This window comes from Berghia stephanieae, chromosome 2, assembly GCF_034508935.2.
Source record: "Berghia stephanieae isolate SIO BIC M18660-M18661 chromosome 2, UCSD_Bste_1.3, whole genome shotgun sequence".
Taxonomy (NCBI): Eukaryota; Metazoa; Mollusca; class Gastropoda; order Nudibranchia; family Aeolidiidae; genus Berghia; species Berghia stephanieae.
The window spans coordinates 24,515,971-24,537,843 of NC_088361.1; the positions used below are offsets into that span (position 1 = coordinate 24,515,971).

A 21,873-nucleotide genomic window follows, 5' to 3' on the forward strand; every position below is an offset into this window, starting at 1 on the left:
TGTTGGAAAACAGATATAGGGGGATAGAAGACACAGTAAGTGCCTCCCTGCCCACTATGGGAGGGAGCCGAAAAAGTTACTGAACATTAACCGACAATATGAATTGCCAAGTATCAAAATGTTCATTTTTACAAAGACCTTTGGTATATAGTAGAATCCGCATAAAGTCTTATTAAGTCAACTTCTATTTTGCTTTTTGCTTTTAAGGGTTTTACGGCGCTTGCAACACATTTAGGTTATATCAGCGCCAGTAAAAAGGAAGAAAATGGGATAGTAAAAAGTTCTAGAATTACAATTAAAGCACCCAAGAAAAAGTAAGACAAAGGGGAATTGAGAACAAATAGGGATCAGATGTAGATTCCAAGAGCACACCACCAATGTACTTAGTTTGAAATCACCTACAAGTCTCATCCAGACACAAGCACAAAATCCAACAAAGAGGAACACACTCAAATGCTTACATTATACATTCAAAATAAAAATAATAATCATAACAGAGAGATGATTTACAAGGAAAAAAATATCATCTCCCAAAACAATAACTGCATTTGACTGTTTCCCTCCCAGCTAGGATTCCGGCCAGTGCCAGGACAAAACCAAGTAATCTCATTCCGAGACAAAGACAGAAAGCATGTTGGATAACAGATATAAGGGGATAGAAGACACAGTATGTACCTCCCTGCCCGCTATGGGAGGTCAGGATCCCCACCCAGCAACTTCTATTTAAAATCAGCATATCTTATTGGTCCCAAATTTTCTGTTCTTTATCTAAGTGCATCCCAGTGATAGTGGTTAACCTTGTTTAAAGTCAACCAAAGTTTTATTGAATGAAGTAAAGTCATTATTTTCATGAATAAAGACATTTTTAATAAGGCTTTGAATATTTTTTGATTGACAATATTTCATGCTAAATCATTATTATGTACAAAATGTAACAAACAAAAATTTCTCAAAAAATTGTTATATAGCACAATCTTTTACGGTGACAAATCTGTAATCAATGTCTTGAGAAACCAGCTAAAGTTTTATTGAATTGGAATTATATAATTGTAAAAAGTAAACGAATGGTCCTTTATATTTTCATGTAATAAAATTATTGGTCTGTTGGCTGACTGTACTGTAATTTGGAATTAAATAAAATGTATTAACATTTAAAACGGATATTGTATCAAATAAACACATGCATTACTGTCGTAATCAATAAATATAGTGGATTATTTGTTTGTTTTTAAGGGTTTTACGGCGCTTGCAGCACATTAAGGTCATATCAGCGCCAGTAAAAAGGAAGAAAATGGGATAGTAAAAAGTTCTAGAATTACAATTAAAGCACCCAAGAAAAGTAAGTCAAAGGGGAATTGGTTTGTTTTTTTGTTTTGTTTTTAAGAGTTTTACGGCGCTTGCAACACATTAAGGTCATATCAGCGCCAGTAAAAAAGAAGACAAGGGGATAAGTCTTTTTGTTTTGTTTTTACGGGTTTTACGGCGCTAAAATAATTCATAACAGAGAGATGATTTACAAGGAAAAAAATATATCTAAAAAAAAAGAATTATTATTAAAGCACCCAAGAAAAGGTAAGACAAAGGGGAACTGGGAACAAATAGGGATCAGATGTAGATTCCAAGAGCACACTATCAAAGTACTTAATTTGAGATCACCTAAAAGTCTCATCCAGACACAAGCACAGGCCCCCACTAGGAGGAATACACTCAAATGTTCACAAATCATATATAATACGTACACAAAACATAATACAGACAGGGATTTACAAGGAAAAAAAATCATCTCCCAAAACTAACTATACATTTGACTGTTTCCCTTCCAGCTAGGGTATCCAGCAAGGGTCCAAACAAAACCAAGTAATCTTATTCCAAGACAAAGAGAGAAAGCAAGTTGGAAAACAGATATAGAGGGACAGAAGACATAGTATGTACCTCCCTGCCCACTATGGGATGTCAGGAACCCCACCCAGAAAAAAGACAGAGAGCAACATGGAAAGGGAAAACAGATATAGGGAGATAGAGGATAAAGCAAATGTGACCTCTCCGCCGACTGTGGAAGGTCAGGAGACACCACTCAAGTGTAAGTGGATTAAAAGAGAAAGATAGGCTTAAGGGAGACATGCCCAAGACCCAATTACAGAATCTGCTAACTTCATTATCAAAACAATATAAACCATGCCCTTTCAATAAAATATTATTTCATCCGTGATTTAATTAATCACAGTAAATAAACAAACTGACCAAAATGAATTAAAAACATGATAAAAACAACAAAAAGGCACATATGTGATCGATATTCAATCGCTGTCAAATATAAGGCCATCATTGTAAAAGTCTCCTTACTAACATGTTTAAAAAATGACAATTTCAATAGTCAATGGAAAATTACAACCTCTCAGATCCAGCTCCTTTCATAAAGTACAAAGTGATCATAAGTAATAATTGTTTTTTAAACTTGAAAATGGATAAAAATGGGTCAGCTCATCCTTGATGTAGATGGAAAAAAACTTTCAAAAATCATTAGATGTCTAGTTATACACCCCTTTTAAACATTGAAGTAAGTCATAGGTACAGTATATCAAAAGTCGCAACCCATTCATTTATGGTCCATACAGCGTTTAAGGGGCATTACTTGGGAATATATTATAAAGTCCTAGGAATAGCTGTAGAAAAAAAAAAAGTTCCTCTCTATACCCCAATAAGATTGAAGCTGACTCAAGTCTGTGGGCTGTCATGGTTCTCCATAGACCTGGAAGGGGCTTCACAGGGGAAGTTTATATTGGTTTTTATTGCGTAAAATGAACAGTTATTCTTGTTTAAGCAAATACATTTCCAGAATTTCATATACAAAAATCTGCTAAACCAAAATAGATATCCAAAGTCTTTTGGATTGCAATGTCAATATTCCAGAAAAGTGTAATGTCAATAAATAAAATTATAAAAATACTATTCCTTTATCAAAAATGTTTGCGTAGTTAAAAAGACACTACAAAGTGCTTTACAAAAGTAAAGGTCAGTCATGTATCCAATACAATTTGTAAGTTATTTCAAACAAAACTACCTGCCTAAAATCAGCAGGGTAAAAACACAATAAATGAATGGAAAAAAAATTTCGAATAACAATAACAACTGTCGTTCACAACCATTCACATTCTTGGTAAGATAATATGGGTCAAGAGATCAATGTGGTCGAACCCAACAAATTTTAAAATTTCAAATAGAAAAATGGGCATATTATACATGAGACGATGATCAGCACCTGTGGTTTTTTAAAAATAACAGCAATATTTTTTTTTTAATATACAAGGCTCATGTGAGCAAGTACCACCAAATGAAAGGGTGTGGAATATTACTAGGAATGTACAAAAACTGGCATATGGTTATCTTCTCGTATTTTTCTTTATAAAAATCAAATTTGTTTGATTTGTATATTCTTTAAAAGACTCAGTTTTGATAAAATATAAAAGATTTTCAGTTTTAAAAAACAATTTAAAAAAATTAAAAAATCAAGAGAGCTTACATGATTGGTAATATTTTTGTAAAGAGCTTGGACAATTACTAGGATTTCTATAAGAAATTCTGAGGTAGCTGTTAAGTGGACAGACATTAAATCAATCAAAAACTAAAAATAAAGAAATTATAGGGACAATGTTAAGATTTCAACCTTTTCAAGATCTTTTGTTTATATTTCGAATATGTCATTTCACGACATGCTTTCTAAATTCGTGCACATTGGATGAATCTAATTACGTATAAGCAAATAATAAATTGATAATCCCTTAGACATAAAAATATAGAGATTCGATAAAATTCACATCCAGTTAAAAGTCTCTTTATTAAAGAAATGAAGAAAAAAAGCTAGTAAAATGAAGAAGTGAAAAAAAAATTATTTTAAAAATTACAGATCTCAAATTTCCTGCATTTACAGTTACAGGCATCTAAACAGTAGGAAAAGGGGACTAGTTCTTGCTATCACTCCTTCAGATGCACTAACCTGACTGCCTCACCCGTTCCCAAGTGTACCAGCCTGCACTCGGGCAAAACCTTATGTGACCTATCGTCTCAGAATGTGCTATGACAGGTTTAACTAAATGCCATAAAATGATATTTAAATTAAAATGGCTCGCAATGAGATATTTACGTTTAGTCCCTTTAAGAAGGTATATATATTATCTTTAAAAAAGAAAAATCAAAAGAAATTAACTCCACCTTCATATTTGACAAAGTCCAATTTACCACCAATACCACCCCACCATAATATCGTTTACAGGCAGTGGGTCACAAGCAGATCAATTCCAAGACATGTGTAAGACACAATGTACAAGGGGGATGGCACAACACTGTTTTCTTCATTTAGGCCAGAAAATGTTGGATAAATTGAGATGACCCCTAAATTTACAAAAACTGCTCTTGGATTTAAGACTCATTGACAAATTGGAGATCATCTTCACATAAGTTTTCCAGCCAAAAGAGAAAGAGTTAGCTTTCCAGGTATCCTGAGAAGGTAGAGGATCCCCACTCAATCCAGCATGCTATTCTCTCACCCAAAGAAAACTTCTCAATTGCTATTTTAAAAATCCATGTTCATGTGAGGAAAATCAAAAAAAAAAAAACAAAAACAAAAGTAAAATGTCAACCTATTGTTTATCTCTTCATATTTGTGGCAACATTGTTTTTTATTTTTAGCTAAAATGAAAACGTTTTAAAGCCATTTACTAGACATTCCAAGGTAATTATAGATTTTGATAGGGTTCTTTTTGGTAAGTCATTGTGGAGGACTTTCCATGCAACAGACACTCAATCTTTAAAAGCTTTACTATAAAAATTAATACACACCGACTTCATCTGTATTAAAATTCTATAATTCTCATTAAAACATTGTTTCAACAAATCAATTCTTTTCTGCGAGTATTTTTGTTTCATTCAAAAGTTTAAATAAAATTTATTTTTATTCTATCCTAGTCACATCATAAAAAATTTAATAGAAATAAGTAATCATTTAAATCGGGAAACTCCCAGTTCAAATTAATGCTTAATAGAAATACTAAAACAGTTATAGCCTGAATGATTACTACCAATACAAAATGTTAAAATTCTTTATAGTTTCATTTTTGTTTAATTATTTATCAAACATTGTGAAAGAAAATGGTAAAGCTACTTATCAAGGTTTTTTAAAAGCTTCAGGGAATCCAATTCACAACTCATAATGTAAAATCAGTTAAAACTTACTTTAATATCACAAGGGCCAACACTGATTTCATTAAAAATGTCATAAATCTTATTCCAATCATTGTTACAAGAAAGATATAAAACAACTGCTCACAAGTCAATGCACATTCATCAATACAAATTCACTTTTGATGTACCATGAAACTCAAAGGCTTTACAAGAACAAGTATAAAATTAAAGTTTTCATTTATACGTTAAAACGTTAAGCAGTAGTTACAACAGTTTACATAAACAATATATGTATGGAATAACTATTTGATTAAAAAACAAAACAAAACAACCTATCAACCTGCAATTAATCTATTATAAATATGATTCATCGCCTCAAAATGAAATCATGTTGGGTTGATTTATATAATGAAAATTGAATTCATTGTAAAAATATGAAACTTGGGATACCTTTGTTGAATATTCTTTTGAAAAGAACAAAAAGTTTTTTTAAACAAGAAAATAAATCAAAACAACAAACTTAATTTAATATTGTTGGTAATTTTAAAATAGAATCCACTTTTCAGTATTAGTTTCACCCTGACATGATTCCATATTGAAACAGTGAGTCTCAAATTATGTCAGCTTCCCGTCAAAGACTGAAATTCAACCTGTCACACAAACGTGACAGTCTCTCTTTCTTCTTGGAGGTAATCCGTTTTGAAAGTTCCCTGATTTTTGACAGATGAGTAGTAGGGAGTTTCTGGACTTGTCTTAATTAAATAACTTCTGTTATGCCAGTTTGACAATTGTGGACCAGCTGAAGAAGATAACGGTCTCGGTTCTCCAAAACTTGACTCAATGTTGGAAGTGACTTTATTATAAGGCGATGAACTATTGTTTCTTACAGGACTAGGTGTTTTTCTCTGACCGATATAATAATCGTGAGTAGGCTTTGTGCTTGCGTTTTGATGATTGGCTATGTTTGCATTTGGAAATGGATGATTCAATCTCGGTGAAAGAAGAGCTCGTTGAGAGTGGGTCATATCAAGGTGACTTTCTTCATTGTCATTAAAACGAGGAGAGAGCAATGCCCTCTGGGCCAGATCTGCTGCTGAGGTTGAATTCCTCGACTCAGAAATATGTTGGGAATGGGACAAAGGATTACTGTTGATTGGACTTGCGTTAGAACGCCTGGCCATTTGAAGTTTATGGAGTAACATTCCATCTGACATACGTGAAACATTTTGTGATTGCTGCTGTTGTTGATAATTGTTTGAAGCAGAGGATGGACGTCGTCTGATACTAGACGATGAAGATGATGAAGAGTTGGATGAGGGTGATGTAGGTGACATTTTGCTGGGTAAAAGCAACATGGCAGCCGCCTGTACATTGTTGTTGTGGTTTTTGTTGGCTGGTGAAAATTTTTCGGGAGATGCAACAGGTGCTTTGGTTGGAGTATAAAAAGATGAATGCACTGATTGTATTGAATTGTGAAACTGGGACATTGGTGTTGGTCTGAATGAGGAAGGGTCTTTATGGATGTCCGTAGGGCTGCGTGAATGGTTTAGATTGTGTGGAGAATGATTGTTGTTGTGTTGTGAATAAGAATTAATGTGAGACGAGGGATAATTATTGTGGGGTGAGTGGTTATTATTGTGTGGTGATTGATTATTTACAGAACGTTTTTGCATTTCTACAATTTCTGGACTCATCTGAAAGTAAGCAGATGCAGTATTTGGAGAGGGAAACACACTATCAGGTCCAAAACTCTTGTTGTGTTGATTCCATTTTTCAAAGTTTGTAATTTTGGAGTTCAGTCCATCTGTCTCATTCCTCCCCCTTGGAGTGGTAGTGGTTGTGGTAGAGGCCACAGTGGTAGGTGTCGACACTGCCCAAGCACTGGTGCTACCTCGGGGAGTGATAGAGTTTTGTTGTTTCCTTACTTTGCTGGGAGATTTTGTCAGGCGTGGATTGTCCTCCATTACTCTTTCAAGACCAGCTGTGGTCATCATATCGCTGACAGGACCCTCCTCCTCCATATGGACCTCCAAAACACCTGGTTGCTGCTGTTGCTTGTGGAGATTGAGGTTGTTGCTACTGCTGCTGCCCTTCACATTCTTCATATCTTGATAGAGAAATGAAGGCATTTCCCCTGTTGATATTTCTGTGCCTCTTTGATCATCCAGTCGCAGTTCCTGAGCTCCTGACAACAACCGTATCAGCTTTTCTCCTGAAAGAAAAAAAAACAAAAAAATGATAAAAATAAATTTTGTTTCTTTTTTGAAGAAAGAGAGAACATTTATTTTATCCAACATGAAAAGCGATTGATTGACTTTATACCTTAAGTCAAAGACAATTTTGGTTAATTTGTCAACCACTAGTGATAGACTCATGAAATAGTACCACTAGTTAGAATTTGTTCTGAAACTATATACCTTACAAGAATTAATCTAGGTCGATAGGTAAAATCAAATAAATGCTGGACAACATGTGTACGATTGAAAAGTGAGAAGGAATAATAAATACAATCATAGGAGGGAATCGAAAATGGTTTCAAGGGAAATAAACATGAAGGGGCAGCATAGCACAGCGGTATGGTCTTTGCTTCGTACCAAAAAGGTACAGCATTCAATTTGCCACTACCCTGAGTGGCCTTGAAAAAATCACTTCTTTCACTTTGCAGTGCTGCACTGCAGCTGATGTCTGGAATATTTAGTCATCCCTTGGAATAGAGCCAAGCCTAAAAAAAAAATTTCCCTCCATCATGAATAACTGAAATAATTATATTTATTTATCTGAAATCATTTAACTGAGGGTACTCAGCACTTGTTTTCCTGTAGATGATCTATGGACATGCTCCTCCAGAAAAAAGTTTTGATAACATGATGCAAATTAAAGCATTCAAGAATTTTCATAAGTGGTGTAAAAATGTTTTTACTGATTTGTCAATGGCTGAAGAAGTGTTTTGAGGCGACATCGTTTTGTATTTTGTTCTTTATCAAAGCTGTTATGTTCATTTTTGTACATTGCTTTTCACATTCCACAGCTTCTTGCAGCTTTGTCCTGTGATGGTAAATTTTATGTGAGAAATAAATATAAGACAATCCATTTGAAACATTGAATTCGTTTGAGACAGTCAATTTTCTCACCGTCTTTATCCTTTTTCCTCTTGGTATCATTCCCTGGGAGAGTAAAGGTCACCTTGCCCTTGCCCTTTGGCCTCCTGTCCTTTGTTCCCCATGATTCTTTTCTCAGCAGGCCGAATAAGCCCAAAGAACGCCCCTCGTCGTTTTTGTTGACCTGTAATCAGATTTCAAAGGACAGTTAAAAGTTGTGTTCCAAACCCATTTAAATGCATAAAAATAAATCAAATTGTGATTGGTTTCGGTATTGTAAAACCACAATAATTCAATTTTGCTCTTTCTAAATATATTTTAAAAGAATTCAATATCAATGACTGAATTATGATTAGTAACCTAACAAAAAACTGTAAACATATATAATTATCAACACTTATGTGGACAATTTTACTACATTTTTTGTTTTAATCTCATTTCATTTATGGAATGATATAAATATATATGAGATTAAATATTTTTATATATTTATGACAAGGTTAGTTTTCACAAATGAATAAGTGAGGGCTGAGTATGTTTTATGAGGATGATATAGATCGAGAGCATCCGACTTTAACAGCATAAGTGCAAGAGAGGTGATTTTAAGAAAAAAATTTAAAAACAGTTCAGCTTCTGCGATAACACTTTACATGTGAGTTTTTGGCTATTCCCGCCAAGTGACAGGATTATTGTTAGTCTGTGTTGGTCACAAGGGTAAAGGAGAGGTTCACATAGCGGTCAACTTTTCAAAGAGCTGAAAGGGGACACCCTAAAGCTCACAACCATCATAACCCAAAATGGAAGTATGTTTGGACTATTATAACTTATAACCCAAATTTCGAGCAATACTCTCAAGTAGTCTGCCTATTCCTTGTTTTAAATTACTAGTCAAAAAATCATAATACTGGGACATGCCAGGGTCAGTTCCTTACATACAAACAGTCTAAAATCTTTTTTCTTCTTTTTCTCCAGATCGTCAAATTGGGACAGTTGGTTGCTGTGGATTGGGCTTTGATATAAGTTTTGAAAAAATAGTTTTCCCTGCACATGGCCTTTAGCCTATTAGAGTCGGACACCCTGGATGTGTAATATCAAATTGTAATAATATTTACAATAGTCTGTAAATTTCATTTAATTCTGTGATCAAAGAGCCATAAATTTTGAGGTTAATTAAGAATTTGAGTAAATGAATGCAAGGAACAAAATCATATGTTTGTAATATCAAGTAAATTCCTGGGCCTTTTAATGTCTAATACAATAAGTGAACAACATGGTATGCCAGCCTGACCAGTTATTTTACCATGATGCATTTACTTTAGCTCATTTACATCTGGGTAATGAGATCTAAAACATTTTTTTTTAAATTGATTAACATCCGAGTATTCATATTGGTCACATTTAAAAGAAAAGCAGACAAAACTTTTCCACTCTTTCATAATTATTACGAATAATGGATTCTTAAACAGTCTGACTGTTAAAGCATCATGAGTTCATGTATCAAAGGGCGTCTAACATTTACAAAATATTGTGCCATAATATCTCTTAGGCATGAACTTTGGCATAAAATCTTATTTCTTATGGACTTGTTCGTTTAACATAATTTATTGTTTCAGTGAAACATAAACTTTAATTTTTTTTTAAAACATGGTACAAAATTACAATACTGTTCAAAAACACAATCTTAATGACAAAGTATTGTTTACTCATGCACATGGTTGTGGGCACTCGGGTCAATCTCAGGATGTAATCATAAAATTTGCCTTCAATAAGATGAATATAAATATCTGCCTTCCACTAGAAAAGATTTAAGAGCAACCACGGAACTTTTGGAGCCTGGAACCTGAATTATAACATTGATGGAGACCAATTTTTTTATATGTTGTGAATGCTTCTTCTGCAATTGTTGATATGTCCTATATGAACTTTTAAAATTATCTTTATTATTCATAATGGTTTCACTTTTTGTTATTGTTATCCTCGTCAAATAAAAGTATATAATTTGACTCCCACATTTAAAAAAAATATTTTCTTAAAGGTGTTCATATCTTTCACCACGACCTCACAGTCGATAATGCTAAAATCACACCCACAATCACCACCGTTTTCACTTCATTAATCAAATATTGTATCAAGATGATCTTTTCCATAATCGCAAATGGTCGACATATTCAGTCTCCTCATACTTCTTTAAAATGAACAATCATGGCTATAGTAAACTGTGTAAGGATAGATACTGCTGTCTTGTGAAGCAATGTTGAGCAGACTATAAAGGTTTTGGTGCTATAGAAATAAATGATTACCTTGAACTATTGTAGCCTCCAGGCTCATTATTCAAAAAAGGACCAAAATTTGTGAAGGCAGACATTTGTATACCATTTTGATTCCAATGATAAAGATCAGAACAGGAGTTAAATTAAGTGACCACAACTTGTGCAGATTGCTTTGCGTAACGTGTTGTATACCTTCGCCTTTTCCAGTTCCACAACACCCAACTCATCAAAGCCATGAGCTAACTGGCTTTTACCCCGCATTAAATCATCAAAGATTTGATTGGTTATCTCCTCCAGGGAACCTCCACCTGCCCCACCTCTGCCACCAACGAGGTTGTTGATATTTTTACTTTTGCCAGCAGCGGTGGTGGTGGCAGCCTTAGCTATTCTGGCTGATAGAGGGAGAGGGCCTGGTTCTATGGATTCTGTTAGATCAAACAGGACAGCAAACAAAACAACACTTGATGGGCATGCACAAGTTAGTAGGAACATAACATAGAATTTGAATAAATATTTAAAACTTTGACAAAATTAAAACTTTAAAAAAAATAACAACAAACATCATAACGATCCTATTTAGATTGTTACAAATATTTAATTCTTTGTAAAATTTGAAATTGTCAAAAAGTTTAATATATTATATATGATTTCATCAAGTTTCTGTTATTTGTTCTTTAATTACGTCCAAAATTTATGGAGTTCAAAGTGCAGAAGTCATGTTGACACTAAGCTATCTCATTGTTTAGAGAATCATTATGTAATGATAAGCGAATCCTTAAAGAAAATGTCGTTCAATTCCCCAAAGATCGCTTTTTTTTTTCTCCATATTTTGGAATCGTATTTTAAAAATATATCTTTACAATGAAAATATTATTGTTTACTTGTACAGTATTATCTGCTACTTTCTAAATCCCTTGCCTTAACTAACAGCTTCCATGTATCGTTTTCCGGGTCAAATTTTAAAAAATTTGTGTGGCAAAATGGGAATGCTGTGCACATATGTGTCAGAAGAGATAAATTGAGATTATTCTTTATTATCAATTTACTATTTATTCTAAAATGTTACTTTATATGTGAAGTTTATAACATTGACTTCAAAGTAATTACAAATTTATCAGGGATAGAAGTAAAACCAGTACTTGAGGGATAATATTTTTAAAAGTGAATGTGGTGTTAGAAAAAACAATGTTTGTATAGTTGAAAATTTACATTCCACAAACCATAAACTAAAATATAGAAGACGAAATCCTTGTACAGAAACCAAAACATTTTTGAGATAGCTAAAAAGTAGTTCCAGCCAAATGTGCATGGTTTTCCCATACCATCACACATAATCAAATAGATGATCTTACTCTAATTCTGTTTTAAAATTAAGACTGCGTGTTGATGAAAAGATTCCAACTTTAAACTATGACGCAAAAAACTGTTTTTAAGCCACAACAACATTAACTTTAAAAAACTATTTTAATGTTTAAGTCAAGTACATAATCATTCAAAGGGAATTACATAATAGTTTAGCAGTGTTTACATGGGGTGATAATACAGATGTGGACATTATTATCATAAAGGGTTCCCACTAATCCTCAAAATGTTTATTACTAACTGTTGACACAAGCAGATTGCAAGACGTTTCAAAATAATTCATTGACATATATGCACCTAAATGTTTACATAAATATTGATATTGAAATAATTGTCACGATCCAATCAACAAACAATGATTTTGAAGGATTTGAATTTTCTCTAACCTGATATCACAAATTGTTTCACCATTTTCTTGAATAAAACGGTACAGGTACATTTTAAATTATTTTTTAAATACTGACATTGGGGGGTGGGGAATCAATATTTCAATGAAAGAAATTCGTCCTGCCTTTAAGGGGCTAATATTAACGAGATATTTTGAGTTCCTAATTTCATCCTACTTTACTTTTAGGATCTAACAATTTTGAAAAGTCGGGGCAGAGAATTTTTGATTGAGTGGGAACCCTGTGGTTTTTAACATATAGTTAATATAACGATTATACGAATAGAGATGATGTTGTTGAAGATAATGATGATAATACTGATGGTAATGATAATGTCAATGCAAAATAAAATCATGCAATTTTGTACAATATCTCAACACTTTAAACTGACAATTGTTTCTAAAATTAAGCTACTTAATTAGCATTATCTAGAAACCACAGACCTACTTTTAAACAATTTTGCTGCTTGCTATATTTGATTAATTAAAAGTAAAACATCATATTTTTCAAAGAAATAAATATAGTAAATTTAGATTATATCTTATGGTCTTTGATAACATTTGATTTAACCTTTAATTTCAAAGAAAAAGACACACAAACACACACAGATAGATAGATAGATAGATAGATAGATAGATAGATAGATAGATAGATAGACAGACAGGTATAGGGAAAGAGGGAAGAGAGAGAGATAGAGAGAGAGAGAGAGAGAGAGAGAGAGAGAGAGAGAGAGAGAAAGAGAGAGAGAGAGGGAGGGAGGGAGTGAGAAAGGAAAAGAGAGAGAGAGAGAGAGAGAGAGAGAGAGAGAGAGAGAGAGAGAGAGAGAGAGAGAGAGAAAGGGGGGGGGGGGGGGAAGAGAGAGATAAAACTTATTAATCATATATTTTAACATTACCTCATCTAAATCAAATTAAAGTACACCTAATAATTCAACAACATAGCTAAAAAGCTTGCTATAATGAGGATAAAACGGAGAGACTCCAAAAAAATATTTCAGACAACTATTAAAAGTATGGTTTTTAATTTTGTTTTAAAAAGAATGCTAAAAATCCGCCACACAATCTTTGAACTGAATAACGGTATCTATACTAGAAACTGTCATCAAAAGTTATTTAGGACTTCTCCATTTTACACTTATTTTAGCAATTCTTGCTATTCCATACTTCAGGCAATAAACCTCTACATTGAAATCTATTTTACCTCTTTTTTTTCCCTTTATCCTTATCTAAAAACATCAAAATGCTTCAATACATCAAACGGTTTTAGTAAAAAATAAAACAAAAAAAAAACACGAAGAACAACATTCAGCACAACAGAGAGAGACAGTATATCATACCTGCAGAATCTGAGGTGACTATGGTAGCACGCTGCTTGTCTAGACATGACACTGAATCGTCCAGATCGACAGGATCCTGACTACCAGTCTGCGGACAGAATATCAAAGTCAAACATTAAAATACATTTTGGTTTCCAGCAGCACTTGAGACAATTAACTAATTTACAATAATTAACAAAGAAATTAAATCCATACGATAATAAGAAAAATCAGCAATTCAATCAAAATCAAGTAGCGCTAACAACACTTATAAAGAAAGTAAACGGAAAAAATATGGGACAATCCTACAAACAATAATGAGAAGAATAGCAATTTTATAGCATTTTCTGCCAAGGCCTCAAAGCGCTTTACAGGGGATGCAAATGCTGTCCCTTTCATACAACAGAAACTTGGTTTAAAAGGACAATATAATGCCTCGCTATTATTTTAATCAAGCCCTCGCAGATTGGATTTGAATTTACTCAAACCTGAAACAACAACAATATCTCCTTTTATTTATCGGAATAAAACCAAGGACCTAACAATTTCCACCATGATGACAGTGATAGTGATGAATACAGAGTCAAATCTCTGACTCATCCTATTGGTGAGTTTTATGGTTATATTTTTTCAGATGGGCTCACCTGATGTTGAATTAAGGTTTAAACTTAAATTGTCTAACACTTACCATATAAACAGTGATGGACTCCAAGCTGAAGCCGTATTTCTGGAGGATGGGTCTGAATACTTCACTCACACTGCGATTGGGTTTCGCCTTCACACCAATAGACTTCACATTTGGCATATCCAGACGGAATAGTACTCTTTTTTCAATGACAATTTCTTTGGAGCCAAGGACAGATATATCTTCCTCTAAATCAAGAGGCTGAATAAAAAGAGATGGCAAAATTCAGAAGTTAAAAAAATAGTCAAGAGACTGAATAGAAAAAGATGGCAAACACTGATGTTTAATAATACATTTTTAAAAGATCAAATATAATTTCATTAAATACTGATATGTATTCACAATTGGGAATCGCCGTAGCTCAGATGGTAGAACACTGGCTTCACACACAAAGGGACCGAGAGAGATCAATTGTGTAGTCGAGATTATTTTTTGACCCAGCAGTAATTGGGTGGCTGGGTCTGGTGATCTGCTGAAAAGTACTTTGCGATATAGACTATCATCCTATCCAAAGGGTAGCAAACAATTGCTATTGTCTGTTTCATGCTGTAGAAACTGGAATAAACTCTGGCTCCATAGGATTAATGGCTCTGAAGAAATACTACTCTTCACAGTCCATCTCAATTCAAAATGGTTTTGATCCTGAGGGAAAACGATAAATCATTTAAAACCAAGATTTAATATCTGCCTTATCGATCAAAAGATCCAAAAATCTTCTCTCTCTATCTAGTCATAGCAATCATTCTCATTTGATTTCACAAATACAACTTTTATGTTTGACTTATTCATACTAATCTTCTCATTGGATTTATCATAACAATATTTTTGATGTGGCTTAATAATATGTCTTTCTCATTCAAGTTAATCGCAAAAATCGTTCTCAATTGATTTAGCATGACTTTATTTTTCATATGATTTAATTATGACAATTTTTCCCTTTTAATTTAATCATATCAATATTTTTCCTTTGTTCATTTCATACAGTCCCGAGCAGGGTTGCCAATTCATGAGGCAAAATTTTAATGAACTTTTACGCAAACACATAGGCCGACCCTGGAGTGATGAACTCCGGTGAAAAGACAATATGTGCTTACTTTTTTTCCCTTTTATCAGGCGATTGGAAAATATACAGTGAGTTAATAAACATACTAAATTCTGTAAATAAATAGAAAATTGGCAACCTTGCATAAGTTATGATAACAAACAAGATTCTTACTTTGCTGGATCCTTGTAAAAAGACTTCCACTGATGCCAAAGCTACAGACCTCTTCTCGCACAATTTACTGAGGACTACCCTACACGTCTGCCCAGGCTTTGCGCATACCACAGTGGTTGACCCATCTGGCAGCATGATGCGACAGAACTTGAACTGAGATTCTGGAGCATCTCTTACCTATAAAATGGGACCAAAAACATGTAGTTAGATAGATTTTGTTTTGTAGATGATTAATTTTCAATTTCTATAAAAGAGAAAATATGTATTTATCAAAAAGAATAGCAAAACAGGAAATGATAATTTCAAAATGATGAAATGCCAGGTGTTGGCAGAAGAATTTATAAAAACCAAATTGATCTAAACATTGATATAACAACAACTTATTTTGTTATCTGAACAGATTCACAAATACAAATAATTGAAACCAAAAGCAACAAACAAAAAATATCTGCATTTTCTTTCTATGAAAGAAATTTTCTTAAATATTTAAAAATCAACAATTACCTATACTTTCAAAATGCACCAGACAGTAATTTAAATTTCAATAACTGACTATTAGAGGGAAAGGAGGAGGAGGGGAGGAGGAGGGGGAATGATTAATCACCTCTTTGTCTTTAGGATGGAATACTTCTTTCCTCATCGTGCTCAAATCAATACCAGGACCTGCCCCTTTCTTTCCCTGGCCACCAGCTGTCGTGGCTGTGGTGGGATTGGGACCACTGGTGTCAGCAATAACAACCTTCAGATTGTTGCTGTCATCTCCATTCAAGTTGTTGTTGGGCTCTTTTTCTTTCACCTTTTCCTCCTTGCTCTTCTTTCCAAATTTTTTCAATTCAGTGTCAGAAGTAGATTTGACCGAAGATTTTTTATCTGTACGACAAAACAAATTTTTCAGAAATCAATTAAAATAAAAAGTTACTCGAAAATTGTGATGAAGTAAATATATCCAATGGGGAAAAAAAGAAAAGAGGAGACAGAATTTCTAAAATGAATATTCTATTTAAAATCACAAAGGGAAAACAATGCTAATCACTGACAATCTATATATATATACAAATTAATAAATCCTTAACAGGGAAATAAGAGCTTACAATTTGTCAATTTGTTAACTCATCAAAACTTCCCTTCGTTACGATTTTCTAAAAAAAAAAAAAATAAAAAAAGGCAACATAAGTAAATCTAATCCATTCATTCAGACTAGGTTTATGTCAAATATAATTGTAGAAAATCTCCATCTTTTGAACAAAACAATAAAGAAAAATATTTTAGGAAAGAAATCTTTGATATTGGCATCTATACAAAGTGCATTGCACAGTTTGTGAGTCTCAGTGGCTATTCTCTATTACCAGCAATATCCTAAATTCTCTGTCACTATGATAAACTTACATTGACGCCAAGGTAAAATGGATCTTCGTCTGCCTTTCTCTTCATTTTCTTTACCTTTACCCTGTCATTGTGAAGATAAATAGAAGATGATTAATGAACTAAACAGTGATATAAACACATCTTTTAAGGTGACATATACAGTCACGATATTACATAATTAAGAAGTCTTTGGAAAGAAAAAACAAGCAAATACCATTAAGCATAAAAGGAAATCATTGCAAATTTATATCTTTACCAATTATCTCTTTTATATTTATGAGTTTCACGATCATGCCCATGTGATCGTGTTTGTCTCATAATCAGTTCATTTGAACATTTTAATCCTTTAACCAAATGTCTTTTGCTATTGGGAGATGATTTTTTTTTTCCATCAAATCCATAAAATTTCAACAATAAAAGTTATTTTGCATATAATTTTCGATTAACCAATTGTGAGCAAAACTAAGACCACATGCCATTATCAAATGAGGTATGATTCAATCAGAATAAATTGAGACGATGAGTGTTGTAAACTAGTTTAAATTCATTTTATGTAATGGTCTTGACCATACTATCACTATAGATGAAACCTCTGCTAAAGTGAATAAGATTTATAGATAAAAAATAATTTATGGCATGTAGTTATCTGTGTCAAAAAACGGATGTGCTTTCGGGGCCAAGCCTCTGGCAAGGCTCTTACTCTTAGTGATTGCTATGAAATTTTTTCTCAATGAGGCATTTTTACATTTTCTTCTTTTGGATTTTAAATTTTACCTTAAATATTAAAGACTTGTCAGGACAAATCTAAGGACATACTAGACGGTTTTGAAAATAATGCAATTTAGACACACACTCAGATTCAAGATCTCATCACATAAAATATTCAAAAGTTCTGCTTCAGCATTTTACAGATAAAAAAGTTGGAAAATTGTACCATTAAAATAGCACTTCATATTTTGTGTTTCTTGGTTTTGTTAATGAGATTTACCAACGATTGAGGTTACATCATAATATGCATTGGAAATTTGACACATCTAGAATACATTCCAAATACTGTACCTTCTTTTTCTCTCCTTTGCCAGGCCCATCGCCATTTGATTCTGGGTTGCCAGTAGTGGGATCAATCAAAGGTTGGCCTTCAATTTCCTTCACAAGGTAACCTTTGTACATATCAGACTTCAGAAAACGGGAATAACTGTCTTGTCGCATCAGCTGGAATATCTAAAGAAAAGAGGAGGGAAGATAACTACGTGAATTGAGGGCAGATAACTATGTGAATTTCCTTATTCAACCAACAATTAATCAATTATTATGACCCAACCAATACAATCAAATAATCAAAACTTTTTATTCTTCTTTCTTTTCTTTTAGAAGACTAATTGAATACTATAAATCTGTTAAGCCTCCCATCTGATACATATAAGAATCTTTGTGCTAAGAAAGCAATAGACTGAGTAGAAGAGCATTAAAAATAGATTTTTATAAATTTACTAAGATGAATCTCCCCTAAACCCCTTGTTAAAAAAAAGAAATAAGTAAAAGAATACATTAATAATAATAATAATAATAATAATAATAATAATAATAATAATAATAATAATAATAATAATAATAATAATATAATAATAATAATAATAATAATAATAATAATAATAATAATAATAATAATAATAATAATAATAATAATAATAAATAATAATAATAATAATTAATAATAATAATAATAATAATAATAATAATAATAATAATAATAATAAATAATAATAATAATAATAATAATAATATAATAATAATAATAATAATAATAATAATAATAATAATATCATATTATATTTGTTGAGCGCTCTTCCATATCACGTGGAAGTGCTCAAAGCGCTGTACATGGGTATCACAATTCAATTTGGAAAATAACAGTCTTTAGATGCTTTTTAAACATATCTTCCAATGAAGAATGTCATATTTCTTTTGGAAGTTTGTTCCAGAGGGTTTCTAGAAAAGGATCATCCTCCACATTACATGTAAGAGTTCTTTCCTTGAGTGAGAAGCAACTTCCCATTGGATGAAAATGAAAGGATTAAAACAAAATAACTTTAAATGTCTCGATGCTTTGACTAAGAATGTATAAAACAAGAAAACTTCTTCACTTTGATGCTATTTTATCCTTTTAGAGTCACTAGTGTTGTTCCATGTACCCTTATACTCCAAATATCAATCCTTGATTATGATGACCCTAAACTTTAAAAAGTATCAAAATTTAGAACTTCTTCAGTCTTACGGAAGGAAACTTTTTGATAATTATGTCATTTTAATCAGCCGATATTTGGAGTATAAGTTTCCTGCCTGTAAGAGTACAACACTATAAATTAATTATCTCCTTGTCTATCTAAATTCTACATCAGCTCTTGGTCTCTAAATCTTGTGAAACAATAGTAAGCTGTTAAATGCCATTCATTTTTGACTGCTAGCATCTCCTACCTGTTGTTGGGCGACATCAAACATTATGGTGGTAGGATTGTCTAGAAACTTCTCAGTGTATAGTTTGGCAGCACTGTCCACATTGACTGGATCACTTGCCTTGGAAGAAAGATGGCGACCATAGATCTCCTGGGCCTGAGCTTTGCGCTAGTGAGAAAAGGGAATTAAATGTACGTTATGATGAAAAATAAATTACATTTCAATCCTGTAGAACAACTAATAAGACAAATTTACAGTTTTGTGTTGGTGATGAAGTATAGGATAATGTCTCTATAATGTTTATATTATTATATAACACTCGCCTTCGAATTGAAAGGTCCTAGGTTTGAGTCCTGAGTGGTGTATAGTTGAGTCCTTGGAAAAGGCTCTTTACTCACATTCTCTAACTGTACTCAGGTGTAAAATGAGTAGCTGGCCATTAAAAGCAATGTCTCTGTCTCAAAAAATTGTGATATTGCCTAACTGGCGTTATGTCTCGTCCTAAATGCTGTGTTGCTGTTGGCTAGGAACCCCTTGAAAAGCTCGTTGAGCACATTAAGAGGATGTATTGCTCTATATAAAAGTCCAAAAAAGGTTAATTGTTGAAACAGGGTAAAGTAAAGGGATAACAAAAACATTTGTAAACTTGATGGCCGCAAAATGCATTGGCATTTTTGAATATATGAGCATATAAGGTTATTGTCTAACCATCTATATTATTCGTTTAAATATTTTATATTCTATTATAGTGATGAATCTCAATTGCTGAAAATTTGTTCCCATACTAATTATTTTTGCTTCTAAAGATAAATAGGTGGACGATCATAGTTGCAAGAATATTGATAAATAATGGATGTGACCAGGTGAGCATGGTTCCTGCTGGTGGACTACTCAGTGATGAGGGTGATTGTGAGTGAAATAGGAAATGGGGGATATCATGATGTAACAGAAAGAATGAGGAGTTAAGGTTTCAATGAATCCACATTTAAATTATAAATTAATCCATGATTGTGACTCGAGTATATAAGCCAATGTAAATCTTTTAAAATACTGTTTTATTCGACTAATTGTAGTAGGTTGTCTGTGCTTCAATTGAGATCCACCATGTTGCTTCTAATTCAACAATTGAGAGCTGTGTGGGCTGCCTAAAGCCTGGGATCGTGAAAATACTAATGAAAAGGTGAAATTGAAAAAGTTTCGGATGGAAACAGTACAGCCAATGGACATTTCGGGTGTAAACCTTCTTTACTTTATTTAATGGTGTTTTCAATGTTCCTTTGTTTATTGTTGCACTGACAAAGGGTTTGTACCCGAAATGTCTTTTGTCTGTACTGTTCCCATCGGAAGCCTTTCCATTTTCACTTTTTCATGAGTAATTCAACCATTGCAAACTAATCTCAATTCAATGAATTAGCTAATTGAGAACTATTAACTTACGTGCTGTTCATCAGAAATCTTTCTATATTGCTCACATGCTGTCCAGAAGATAACATTCTCCTCACTGAATTCCTTTTTCAGGAAACTCTGGAAAATAAATATTTTAAACAGTCAATGAATAATAAGCTAACAACAATGAGCAAATGATCTCTTAACTATTGTCTATTTCAAAATCATTTGTAAGTTGTTTTCATGGGGTTTTAAGGGCGTGTGACACAAATAGGTCATTTCAGCACCAGTGAAATGGCAGATGATGGAGAGGAAAAGTTGTAGATCTGAAGTTAAAAGCACCAAAGAAAAAGCAAGACAAAGGGGGCTGGTTCAAACAGGGAAGAGCAATCCACCCATGTGCTTGTTTTGATATTACATGAAAGTCCCAGTCAGACACAAGCAAAGAATCCCTCTATGAGGGATATACTCAAATGTTTAGAAACTACAGAATATTCAAAACTAACATTTATAAAAGAACATTTATAAGGAAATGATTTAGAGAGGGGAAAATATCATCTTTAAAAAAAAAAACAGGACACTATACAATTGACTTCCTTCCTCCAAGTTAAAGATTCACGCCAAAACAGGGGTCTTAACGAGCAACCAACATTACACAGAGAATTTTGTCGCACAATTGTGATTCCAAAATAGAAGGAGAGAAAGAAAAAATGATCTTTTAAGTTCGTGTTCATTTTGCTAACTTTGGTGATGAAATGAATGTCGATGATGACTTTTCCTTAGAAAATGGGGAAAACCAGATGCAAATATTTACAATGATTTTAAAATCATGTCCTTGAAATCAGGAAAAGACTATATGGACACCCTATAGTTTATTTTGAAAAACTATGGAATGATTTTATCATCAGTTTTTCTGGATTAAATAATGAAAAATAACCCAAAAACTGAAAGGCTAGTTAGCAGTAATAATATCTTTTTAAAGCGTTGATAAAATGTTGGAAAATAATTAACTATGTCCATTTTTTTTTTAATTATTTATTTGTTGTTTTTTTTTTTTTGTTTTTTGTTTTTTGGAAAAAAAAAAAAAAGGGGGGGGGGGGGGGGGGGGAGCTTGTGGTGCGACGTGGAATCTTTGATTAGGGATCTTAACTCAACTTT

At 32.9% G+C, this 21,873-nt stretch overlaps 1 protein-coding gene across 2 annotated transcripts in view; it reads right to left on the reverse strand.

Moving 5' to 3' along the window:
• Positions 1-844: 844 nt before the first annotated feature.
• The window catches only part of LOC144964544 (regulator of G-protein signaling 12-like), an 82,375-nt gene continuing 61,346 nt past the window's right edge, over positions 845-21,873 (reverse strand). The window contains exons 9-19 of one of the 2 annotated variants that reach the window (XM_078898962.1): positions 20,767-20,853; positions 19,351-19,497; positions 17,935-18,096; positions 16,897-16,957; positions 16,115-16,380; positions 15,511-15,687; positions 14,298-14,495; positions 13,631-13,718; positions 10,739-10,971; positions 8,310-8,460; positions 845-7,390 (exon numbers count right to left, since the gene is read on the reverse strand). In XM_078898962.1, the coding sequence (XP_078755088.1) occupies positions 5,832-7,390; positions 8,310-8,460; positions 10,739-10,971; positions 13,631-13,718; positions 14,298-14,495; positions 15,511-15,687; positions 16,115-16,380; positions 16,897-16,957; positions 17,935-18,096; positions 19,351-19,497; positions 20,767-20,853 (3,129 nt within the window). In that variant the 3' untranslated portion in view covers positions 845-5,831. The remainder of the gene's footprint in view (positions 7,391-8,309; positions 8,461-10,738; positions 10,972-13,630; positions 13,719-14,297; positions 14,496-15,510; positions 15,688-16,114; positions 16,381-16,896; positions 16,958-17,934; positions 18,097-19,350; positions 19,498-20,766; positions 20,854-21,873) is intronic. The other variant, XM_078898963.1, reaches the window with a different exon arrangement.